The following is a 12,349-nucleotide window of genomic DNA, read 5'->3' as shown; positions in this document are numbered from 1 at the left end:
TTTGTAATTATTTTGAGCTGTGTAAGAGACAATCTCTAATCATTACTTAACTTCAAGCACATTGTTCACTTTTCAAAGATACTTACGTTGACAACGGACTCTTTGAACTTGATGTGTAGGCGGTAGTTAGATATTGCGATGATGGCATCTTCTGCTCTCCCCACATACTCTGTGAACTCACCATGCAGCTCAGGAAAGGGCACCTAGCAACAGCAGGAGATAAAACATGTCAAACAAACCGCAGAGCCACACAGATCCCCAGTGATGATGATACATGCACAGAGGGCTGTGGTACAATCGACTGTTTCACTAGATATGGTCATCATGACAATTTTACAACTTCAGCAGTCAAATTATACTGTAAGTTTCCCTCTTGTAGGTAAATCAAATTCTTTTTTTTTCTTCTTCTTCTTTTTTTAAATATAAACTGTACGGTTCTTCTTGCACAGCATGAACCTTTTCCATGATAGAACTTTTAGAACCAAGCAACTTCACCACCTTTTTCAATTGGCTTTTTTTTTTTTTTTTTTTATGGGAATAAAGGCCTTATGACCACAACAACTGCAAAACTTTTATTGGTCTAGTAATGGTCAAAATCACAGGATCTGATCTGATTTGTATTGCATATTGAAGGAAAACGTGTATAATCTAATACGTTTCATTAGCCTACAACTGTGACGATTTGATGTTCGGTCATCTGTCCATAATAGAAAACTGGGAAAAACAATGTTCTATCAAAGCCCATGCACGCAACTGCCGGCCACCAGGTCGCATTTTAGATGACGTTAGCTAGCGTCATAATAGGACTGGGCGATATGGACTAAAAATTATATCTTGGAATTTTTCGGGTGAATGGCAATACACGTTATAGATCTTGGTATTTTTTACAAAGTGGGCTAAATGTTACATTTTAAGTCAAAGCTACATGTGAGATGTCACAAGCACTTTTATTAAAACAGATTGTCACCAAAATAAAATGCAAAGAGAGGGTTTCCTTTCCTGCAACACATGTAAATGAAAGGTTATCTAAGAAAAATAGCCTATAAAATAATAAATATGTCTAATAAAAATGTCTCTGAGAAAGCTCCTTCAGTTGCTTTCAACAATAATAACAGACTAATTAAAAGAGAGAGTCAGAGAGGGGGGGAGTGCAATGGATTGAAGTGTATGATACAAAAACATTGATTTGTATCATTTGATCATGAAGCCAATTGTTACAGTACAATTCTCTGGTTTATCAGTGAAGTTTCTGAGCTAACAGTGCAGACTGAGTTCTCTACTCACAAAGTGATGGCTGATTCATTATGAACATGTCCAGCGTGGGTTGTATGCGCTTTGGCGGGTCAGCGGCGTTACAAACGCCTCGTGCATGAAATGCCTGGACAGTCACTGCGCTGCATTTTTATGAACTGTGATAATTTGGCAATGGGTCACATTTCTCGCTCGGGTCCAGAAGGCTCCATCTCACATGCTATTACTCATAGAACTAAGGTTAGTTGCATTCAGTAACTGTACCTATTTTTTCCCAACAGAAAGTTGCAAGCAAAAATATTGGTACCAATACAGGTTTTTTCTCATTACTTAACATGTAGACAAATGTCTCCAGTGTGGACCGGCACTGTTGCAGGAGAGCCAGTGTGTGAGACAGACACGGCTTTACAGAAGAAATGGGTTAAGTATCGCAACATTAAACTATATCGATATAAACAGTATTGTCTAATCTCTTATCTCGTTTGAAAATGTACTGATATAAGGTAAAATATCGACATATCGCCCAGCCCTACGTCATCACTAACTGACAGCGGCCGGGGCTATCCAAAGAGAAGTTCAGTTCTCCAGATAGTCTGCCTAACGGCAATATATACATTCAGTCCGGTCAGTTTTTTTCTCAGTGAAATGAGGTTGCCTCAAGTGCAGTCGGAAACGTCGAGATCTGAAAACAATTTGACGGGAAACAGTAGTTGTGAAATATAAAGTCTACTTGTGCTACATTGGGGGGGTTAACACAACACAGATGGGCCATTTCAGTGACAGTCCCACCACTGTACAACCCTGTGAAAAAAAATCGTCGGATTTCCTGGTCTTAACGTTGACATGGTTGTTTAAGAGAGGGAAAAAGACAACATTGAATTGGTACTGGTATGATTCTCAGGGTTGTGTTATCAGTATTGGAATGAAAAAAGTGGTATCAATTAGTTTGCAGTACTGAAAAAATACTTTTCTCAACACAGATATTGAAGTACGTTTTAAAATACAGGGCTTTAAATATCACTACACATTTGAGACTTTGCTTCTGAGACTGGTCAAACTGAAAGGAATCTTGAATCACATGGTCACAGTGATTACGTAACTTATGACAGAGACGAGATTCAACCACATTTATACACATAACTGTTACAGCACGAGATAAGCATTGAGGGCAGCGGCTTCCTCACCTGCATGTTTTCCTCCTCGAGAACGGGGGACTTCTTGGGGAAGATCTGATTGGCCTGGATACATTCCAAGCTCTGCTGCCCCTCCTCCTCCTGCAAAGAAAAAGGCCTGTTAACCCTTTACTAAACTAGTTTCAACTTTACCAGCCACAACTATCTTTTAGTCACATATTTTTCTGAAGTCTTTAAAAACAGTCGTCCAGGGAAAGCTGGCAGAGTATTTACTTATTCATCACCCTGCCCCTGACACACTTATGGTAAACAAGGGATGTAATGTTACTCCTCCACTTTGCTTTGCAATTTCCCTGGCTTTGACTGATTGGCTGTCACAATAATCTTAGGTATGGCAAAAGTCTCACAACTTCTGTTGTTAATTTTTTTGCCAAATTAAAACAAGTTTTGGTTGGCAAAATTAAATTATGGACACTATTCATTTAAAGGCAGTTTTCATCAGTAGGCTTTAATTAGGGCCAAACGTTTGAGGTTGCAATAGCCTTATGCAACATATTTCATGAAGGATGCCTAACTGCGGGGAATGTGAGGCATGGATATACAAGTTGAGTCAGGGATTTTCTTCAAAGGCAAACTGGTGAAAAAAATGTCTGGCCTAGTGCTGACAGAGATCAACAAGAATCTATGGGCTGTGTTTGGTCAGGACAGAGTTTAGTCTGAACATTTTGCAAAGAAATATTAAGGTGGTCGAAAAAGATGGCAGATGACGGACAGCACCGGCACATCATTGCAGGATCCTGGCTTAGTACGATCCGAGTTGATACACACAGTGGTCATGGCTGGATGAGCAGGGTGCTGAGGCCAGCCAGGGGGCAGCAGCCACACAACAGCATGCCAAGAACACAAAAACTCACACATACACACACAACGTTCAACACGCGACACATCCGATCCAGTGGTTTTGTTATGATGCTACGATACAAGACTTCCTCCAACTTCCTGCAGTGAAAATTAAAAGCTGGCATGCTTAGATAGCAGCCTTGGAGGACCTTTGACACTGTTGCAGATGATTTAACTGTCTGCTTCCTGGTAAACAGAGCTGATTAAATGTGAAAATCAATGGAGAGTATCTGATTCTGCAGAATGTGCAGAGGCCACACAGCAGTTACTGTCCAAAGTATGCATGAAGTGAAGGTACGTTACCATGGCCCCTGGGAAGGAGTGTGGGTCAACCGACAAGAAACTCCGGCCTGGAGCAGTCTGTACAAGAAGAGCACAGAATGTTGAGTTATTCTGACAGTTAATATGTAAAGCAGCCATCCTCGTCTAAGATGTGGTCTGATCACAATTTAAACTCAGGTTGCCCAAACTTTATTAAATTAAAATTCATTAATACAACTTTTCCCCCCTCCAGCCTAAGGTGAGCTGTTGTGCAGCTACTACCACGGGGCTCATTATTGTAAATACGGCGCAACTACATTTACAGAAACCGGATTCATGTTCCAAATAGTATATTGGCTATTCTGTCTTATTATCAACACAAATTTCAGGTCAGTTAAGGGCATTGTCTTTTCCTGCCATACAGGTTATTTTGGTTATTGTTAAAGTATTAAAGGAAATTTTTGGACAGCCGATTTGCTGAAAATAAATATGAAACTTCAAATTAAGTAATTTTTTAAGCTTTACATCACCGGGGAGAAGGATAAATACATGTGTTTCTGGGCTTAAGACACCGTCCACAAACTGCAATGTCCTTGATTCAATTTTAGCCGAGGACATTTATTATATGTCATTCCCTATCTCTCTTTCCACTTATTTCCTGTCATCTATCTACTGTACACGCTCAAATAAAATGCAAAAAGTGCCCCAACAAATACATGTTTAACATTAAAAAAAAATTAATTTCTGTATACTCTCTTTTTTTTCCCCCAATAAATACCAGTTGTACCAAAAGAGAACATTTTTATTCTGATCAACCAGATCACTGTATCTACTCTGGATGAAATTACTACCAGGAAACGACAAACCAATGTTTACAGGCTTGTGGTGATGCGCAATGTGCCATAGGGGCCAAAACAAAATCTATGTTTGGTACTGCCAATTTGTTTTGTTTTGTCATGTTTTATGTGTGCAATAAACTTTACACTTATATCAATTCTAAGCTAAAAATCGTGATTAATATTTTTCCTCAAAGGGGGCGGGGCTGCGCGGAGAGTAAGAGAGATCCAACACAGGCACGGCTTTACAGAAGAAATGGGTCATGTAACGCAACATTAAACCATATCTATACAATTAACAGTGCTTCTTTTGTGGAGAGACAGCAGATGCAAGGACATTAGGTGCACCGGTGCGATCTAGGAAAAATATTAGTAACACCCTACAGCCCTGTGAGCTAACAGACACTAACTAGCACCCTAGAGCCCTGTGAGCTAACATACACTAACTAGCACCCTAGAGCCCTGTGAGCTAATATACACAAACTGGCACTGGTCACTGCTGTTGTCTTAAAAACAACACAGATGGGACTAAATGTTTTGTTTACTGGTAAACTGGTAAATCTTGAGACCGACGTATAACCAACTGCTATCTGTTATGGAATTTTCCTCACGTTACTCTATCCTCTGTGACTGTCTACATCTAGAAACTAAGCTGTGCGGTGGAGGGAACAACTCTGACGGACACATGATCAGACTGTGGTTTATGGAGCGGTAGATTGGCTTTGCAAAAAAAACAAGAGCGTTCTATGAACGGAATGACGCATTTAAAATATTGATTATGCAAATGTGATCGTGGGAAGCCAAAATTGTGATTGTGATTAAAATTGTATTAATTGTGCAGCACTATTTCAGGCCAAGATTGACCAGGAGATGGTAAACCCCTAGTTGAACACTAATATTTAAACCGTTCAACAGCAATTTAATTCAACAAGGGAAGACTTGCAATGGCAGGATTTAGGCCTCCAATGTTTTTAGTGTTTAATGTTTTTAAACATTTTGGCTAATCACATATGCAAATATGAACACAGATACATTTTTAAAAGCTAAGTCGCCATCAGAAAATAGCCAGTGAGTTTCATTAAGGCCTTTCAACCAATGCGTTCTGCCTCTTTTTCTCCCCATGCGGACAGTTTACCTGCATGCAACCAAAGCCCACTCAAACTTGACTGGTCATTCTACCCAGACTACAAATGCTTCCAGTACCAAAATCTTGTCCTGTTGCCTACAAATTCCACATTCATTAATGCTGATATCTGTTTAAAAGAGATTACAGCAAATGTAGTAAGCACGTACAAAAGAACTGGTGGCTAGATTTAAAGAAACAGCAGATGGCTGAAAATGTCAAATAAAAACTGTAATGCGAAGGGATATATCTTTTAGACTTACCGTAATCTGTATCGGACAATGAGCAGTCCTGATGATGCAGTTTGGAAACCCTTACAAGTAAGACATGGAAATCTGTGGAAATGAAGGCTAATTATTTTCCTTATAAAGAGTAGACTTTTTCACTGAAACATTCAAGTTACAGAAGTTCTTTTGATTCCCTTGCAAATGCAGCTGTACTGTTGGTCATATTGGTTTGCATGTGAGCTCAGAGATACCACTTAAACTCAGTTGTGGAATGGAAAAAAAGACAGTTGGATCTTGAAGCGCTACATCTAAAGTCTAGCCAGTATACAGGCATGGTTTAGTCACATGAACTGGCAATGTAATGTTCACCTTCAGAAATAAACAAGGACACTCTTTTCATAATATCAATTTTAAACCTTAGTAGCCACATATTGAGGTTAATACAAGCTAATGGAAGGCATGGCAGATGTATTAGTGTAAAATAATAATTATTTGAGGTTTAACCATCCAACAGTGGTTAGTTACCTGCCCAGATGACTGGTCAAACGCACATACCTGGCATAGCCAAACACTTCACACCCCTTAGCTGGTGGCAGGTGTTGATTTCCTGCCCAGTGTAGTTAAAATAGCTGAAAAATTCACCAAGAATCCCAGCTTTGTATTGTAATATCAAACTAATTTACAGAGATTGTAGTTAAAATGATATCGCCTAACATCTCTTTTTCAAACAGGCAACATGTGAGGGAAATTTAAGCATACAGGCTACAACAAACGGTTGTGGAGGGCAGCTACTCTTGCATAGACTGAAATTTGATCTGAGGAGGTCAGTGAATGAGAAGCACAGGACCTCGGCACACCTTCTCCGGGCAGAAACAAGACCAAAACCCCATTGCACCAACGAGGACCTCCACTACTATCTGCCTGGTCTTTAAAGAGTGGTATGAAGCAGCCAGGGGAGGGCCACTGTGCTAGCTGATAAAGCATATCTGCCACACACACACGGCTCTGTTTACCGCAGCAGGCTCATGACCCGTGGCCACGCTCAGTCTTGTTCTGAGTTCAGAGTCACACAGGGAAGGCTAAGCCCCTTAGAGCCTTGACGTTACTCATATCCCGTGACAGGCCACAATGCATCACAGGCTGCAACATAATCAAGCAAATAGACTCAATATCCTAACTAATATTATAAAGTTTTAAAAATAAACAAATTGCATTGACTAACTTTACTACATTGAAGGTCAGGTGGCGAAAATGTATATAACAACGGCAGTAACGTTGGCTAACGTTAACTTTGTGTATTAACGTTAATATTAACACTTACAATTAAAACGTTAGCTAACTAACGCTAGCTAACACGTTAACGTTTTCAAGTTTGGTGCGGAAATAACCGTAACCCTTTTGAATCTTCGTCAAGCTAAATGAGTGCTAGCAAGCCAAGTGCTCTGTAACATAACGTTACCAACTATGGAGAAACCATTTATTGCCAGGCCAATTAAATCATGCAAACCAGTCCGTCAGATAACAGACAAAAGTAACTAGCTAGCTAGCTTGCTAACGTTAGCTAGCAAACGGCAACATTATTGCTCCACATACTTTGCTTGTAGTAAGGTTAGCATTAAGCTAATAGATTTTCTGCAGCTAGCTAACGTAAATAGTTTAAGTACTGCTGGCTAGCTAACGCTTAACGTTAGTCCAAAGTGGATATTTGGATTGCAAGGAAACTATAACATTTAACTTTAGCTACTTACAAACAGTGCGTTGTTGTGTTGCAATATCATAGTACTCGGTGTTTGCCATTAGTAGCTGTGGCATTGACAAGCCAGTAAGTTGGGCAGCTAGCATTAGCTGGTTAAGCTAGCACAGCTCACTGCAACTGTTTTTGTTGTTATGAGATGGAGGGCGGAACCCAAAACGGAGGCCTCTGTCAAAACACACCGAGGAACGACCACAACCGGCGCACTCACCAGAGAAAGTAGTGATGAGAAGTTAGAAACCAACGATTCATCCGAAGCCCGTGCAATTACTAAGCAGCAAATAAACCTCGATCAAATAGGCATTAGTCATATCCGAGCCGAGGCCAGCTTCACTGCGTCCCTTTCCAGCACCGAGCCGTCGTCGCCATCGCCGCGGATTCTCTAGCTAGCCCAACAACCTACGTGTGTGTGATGTCATCGCGTCAGAGGGACGCTGTGGGCGGAGGAGGGGCTCAGACGCACCATGCGGTACGATCATGTAAACACTGGGCAACTGAATAATGGACATGATGAATAACACTGAATTCCATCAGAGTGAGGACGTGTTTGGATAAACGAGTGACTGCTAACGAAGCAAACAAAGTGGAAATGATTAACTGCTCCATATAGTTAAGGATATAACATGTTTTAGATTCATACAATACACATTACAGTCAGTTTATAGTGTTTTCAAGTATTTGTTTGCATTCATTTGTGAGCATTAATCTGTAATGTGGGTGGTCGCTGCTCACTATCAAGAAATAACAACACAACACAGCAGAATCTTAAACAATTATGTATTGAATGATGGCTTACATATGCAAAATCAATTCCAAGAGGCTTGGCATACCTTTGTCCATTCTTTTACATCTAGTAGCCTGACATGTGAGGCGTTAGACAGTTATTTAAGTCTGCAGGACACTTCTCTTTATTGGCTCACAGCTGACTTTCAATTAAAAAAAAAAAAAAAATCTTTGTGACAAACCTTCAGTGTCAGAGTTGTAAATATTGTTTCTATATTAACAACTCTGAATACAATCATTCAAATGATTTGCTGACCAATTGCCTCATTCTTTAATGACTAATGTCAATTTCCAAAATAAAACCATCTAATGTGTAGGGCCCTTGTTATAAAAAGCTTTGCTTTTTTTCTGAACTGGTTTACAAAAAGCCCTACACCCCTCTAAAATCACACTTTACCACGAGGCATTAGTCCTGTGAGAATAATGCACTAGGCATATGATATGGCACAACATAATCTTGATTTAAAATATTTACCTGGAAGTACGTTATTGAGTTCCAATTTGACTGGATTCATGATGACTTTGTGAGAGCCAAATGTATCAGCTGCACCATGCATGGACTTCACTAATGTAAAAAGACTTTAAGTGCTGATTTAATGTCCCTGTGAAAGAACAACACAAAACACAGTCCTAACCCTTGTAATGAGAGCAGAATGGATTTGCATGCAAAACAATGAGATGAGCTTTACATGAAGAGATAATGTGTGTAAATACATTTCTTTTTCAGTCATATGTCCATGTTACCATGAAAGACAATGAAATTTCCACATTAGAAATGCCACTTCTAATCATACAGTATATTATGCACAAAAAATGGTGGTTCGAAAACCAGAGAAAAATCTTCTGTGGCTCCAAGAGAAAAACAAAACAGTATTTTAGAGAGCAAGGTCTACTGATCTGAAAAATTCAACCCATTAGCCTCATCCTGGTAGTTTCCATCTACACTATCCTCAGACACATCCGTGTAATGAATTACAAAACAGCAACAGCTCCCCAACAAACCACCACTTTCTGTGAAAGTTGCATTTCCCGTATATACACAACTTCCACAAATCCATTTAATATTTAACGTCATTCTCTACACCACATAATGTCTATCATAGTCACCACCACTGATGAGAGCAACTGTTTCAGTAAAGCTTTAAAAAGCAAGACTACCCTGAGAGAAGGTCTAAAACGTGGGCAAGCTTGCCAGACCAGTACTGGCTTGAATGGGTTTGGTTTATTAAATCTGTACACTCTATTTCAATATAATCAGCACATTTTGTTCCAAGAATGTAAGACTTCTTTTGTAATTGTGTAATATATATCTCTACATAATACAATCCAAGTCCTCTGAACTATGTAGACATGTGCAAGTGTTTACTACCAACTTCAACGATACAGCAAAGGCAAAGACTTGTGGACACTAATTTAGGATAATGTTGATATTTGACATTTTCTTGAGTCCTCACAATTATCAAAATCTAAGTGCTGTAAGTAGTTCATACACGAGGTATTGAATATCTAGTTAACTGTTCTGAGTATAAAATAGAGGCAAAATACATAAAGAACATATTGCAAGCATGACAAAGAAACCTCCACAGACACAATACACAAGTGGTCAAAGATAATATGAGGGGATACCTGTAAGCTTTTGTGTCCTTGAATATAGTGTACTTACAGATTGGATGTTTTCATGTTGATGAGAGGTCGTACTGTATCATGCTCTCAAATACTCTGAGCTTTAGCCCCAAAGGGAGTTCAATCCACTGCACTGTAGTGTTGCTCACAGCAACTTTTTCAACTCAAACTGCCCAGCCAAACATCTCGGTGCTTAGAGGTTGAGGTGTTTGATCAAGTATGTATATTCTAGCTACAATAAGCTATTATGAGATCATAATACAAACACATAACAGAAGTACAAGCTCCCTATCTCTTCAAAGAGCAGCATATTCTATGAAAAGAGATTTTCATTCAGACATTTAAATTCGCCCCTTGCTTCATGTTGGATTCCCGGCACATCTGAGGCATGATACAGAGTACTTTCCCTCCATTGATTCAAATAAGTGTGGGTCATGTTTACGTATAAGAATAAAATGCATGTTCCTAGCAGGATGTGCATCAACATAATCTGAGGTAAAACAGGTGTCTTGTGTCTTGGCCTGTTACAGTCTGAGAACCAGTGCCTTGGAGGGTCAGAGAGGTAAGTCTGAAAGAAATCATGTAAACTGTGCTCATGTGTAGTGAATGTTTCACTTACTACCAAAAAGCACAAGGGCCCTAAACTGTAAACCTCGAGGATTATGCAAAGAAAAGAGGAAAAGAAAACACTAACAGTACTGTACTCATTAGATTCAACGTTTCCTTTTTTGTTATTTTTTGCAGGGTTTTCAACTTTTTTTTTCTCTTGTTTTCGCTCAAGTATAATCACAGGTGACTAACTACAGAGGATAACAGGGGCAGGTGAGTACCATGCTACATCAGGTTTAGAGAAGGCTATTGCAGACAATTCTACAACATGTACAACCACATTTTATACGTGTGAGTTACAAATATTTCAAAACATATCACCAAGAAACTAAGTACATACAAGATGTTGAGTATTTAGAGTCTTAAAGGACTATCCCTCAGTCAGTAATAGGATTTCATGTTACTTGACTTAAACTGTCCAGTCTTACAGACAAAATCTGAAAAATTGCTATTCAAAAAGTAGCAAATTTGGTCAATGTCTCTTTTCAAATAGTTATAGTGCTTTTAATGGCTTAAGACAGGGGTCTTTTTTTTAATCTCACCCAGTGGCAATCTACAGAACTTCAGTGTACATTTTATGACACCATAGCTGCAAAAGTCTTCATGTCAAGTCCAATAGGTAAAACAACAGCTAGTGCTGTCACATATATTTCAAAGTAGTATGCATTATCAAAAACAAAACAAAAACAAATACACAATTATAAATTGTTTTCAACTCTTTAAGTTCCTGTAGGGAATTCAGCTATATGTTTAGCTCTGCGTTCCCATTTCTTATGAGTTATCAGTCTGAGAGGACAGGCCTTCAGGAGCTACGCTCCGTTCCAAGTTTTTAGGAAGCTTCTATTTGAGACTCTCCTGTGTACCATGAGGGTCATCAGGACTAGATGCAAGTAAAAGGGGGAGTTAAAACTCCCATTCGAGTGTTTCCTCTCGATTGGCTGCTCTTTCTAACCTGTGGATGATGTTATTGAGGTTGGCCATTTTCTCATTGCGTCTCTGAGAGCTTCTGTTGAGTTTGGGGCTTTGGAAAGGAGGGAGCTGGTTAGGATCCAGGCTGTGACTGGTGCTTGTTGAGGGCGGATTGGGCAGCGAGGGCGAAATGGGAGCAGAGGAGGAGGGGACAGGGGAGACTGACATCATGAGGCCGGGTGAGGATGCAGCAGAGGGGGAGTTGAGGGAGACCTCCAAGCTGCTGCGGCAGGGCTCTGATGAAGCCTTGAAGCTGACAGGGTCAACAGGTGACTTTCCGGATTCTTCCCCCTCGTGCCTGGACTGGTTGGTTCTCTGCGGACCGTCTATGGCAACTGGGCCAGGGTAGAGCCCCTGAGCCTGGCTGCTCAACCCCTCTTCCTGCCTCAGGCTCTGGCCAGCCAAGTGGGGCTCGCGGCAGCTAGCGATGGAATCCTCATGCTCGCTTTTCAACTGCGGGAACTGTACGGCTGTGGAGAAACACTGAACCCTCGACTGTTTCATGGAGCCATCCCTTCCTTCCTCCCCCTCGTCTTCCCTGTCCATTGCCTCCTGTTTGACATGAGGCAGTGCGGTGTTGGCGCTGAGAGGAAGGCTGGAGTGGATGAATCCTGAGGGCTGCTGCAGCCTCCTCTCCTCTCCATCAGAGTGGGGGCTCCGCGTCACTGAGGGGGAGTAGCTGTGGTGCTCAGCATCTGTGTCATTGTCTGGCAGACCCTCCATCAGCACCTCCCGTCGCATCCGGGACCTGCACACAAACACTGCTGTTAGACAGTCAGATGAAGGCTCAAGGGTCAGGATATTAAAGTTAACTTTCACCAATTTACATTTCAGGTATCTAGTTGCAGATTAAAATATATGTACAGAAGTGATGAAAACAA

The 12,349-nt window shown here is 40.5% G+C and overlaps 2 protein-coding genes across 6 annotated transcripts in view; both read right to left on the bottom strand.

Moving 5' to 3' along the window:
* The window catches only part of LOC116689314 (myotubularin-related protein 3), a 34,989-nt gene extending 27,099 nt beyond the window's left edge, over positions 1 to 7,890 (bottom strand). For all 5 annotated transcript variants that reach the window (XM_032515822.1, XM_032515824.1, XM_032515823.1 and 2 more), the window contains exons 1-5: positions 7,696 to 7,890; positions 5,768 to 5,839; positions 3,588 to 3,644; positions 2,436 to 2,525; positions 87 to 203 (exon numbers count right to left, since the gene is read on the bottom strand). In XM_032515822.1, the coding sequence (XP_032371713.1) occupies positions 87 to 203; positions 2,436 to 2,525; positions 3,588 to 3,590 (210 nt within the window). In that variant the 5' untranslated portion in view covers positions 3,591 to 3,644; positions 5,768 to 5,839; positions 7,696 to 7,890. The remainder of the gene's footprint in view (positions 1 to 86; positions 204 to 2,435; positions 2,526 to 3,587; positions 3,645 to 5,767; positions 5,840 to 7,695) is intronic.
* Positions 7,891 to 8,608: 718 nt separating this feature from the next.
* Positions 8,609 to 12,349, bottom strand: part of LOC116689311 (homeobox protein cut-like 2) — a 64,331-nt gene continuing 60,590 nt past the window's right edge. Inside the window, exon 21 of the mRNA XM_032515809.1 lies at positions 8,609 to 12,216. Coding sequence (XP_032371700.1) covers positions 11,403 to 12,216 — 814 coding nt within the window. The 3' untranslated portion in view covers positions 8,609 to 11,402. The remainder of the gene's footprint in view (positions 12,217 to 12,349) is intronic.

Source organism: Etheostoma spectabile, chromosome 5 (genome assembly GCF_008692095.1).
Source record: "Etheostoma spectabile isolate EspeVRDwgs_2016 chromosome 5, UIUC_Espe_1.0, whole genome shotgun sequence".
In the NCBI taxonomy this organism is placed as follows: Eukaryota; Metazoa; Chordata; class Actinopteri; order Perciformes; family Percidae; genus Etheostoma; species Etheostoma spectabile.
This window is presented reverse-complemented; position numbering and strand designations above follow the sequence as displayed.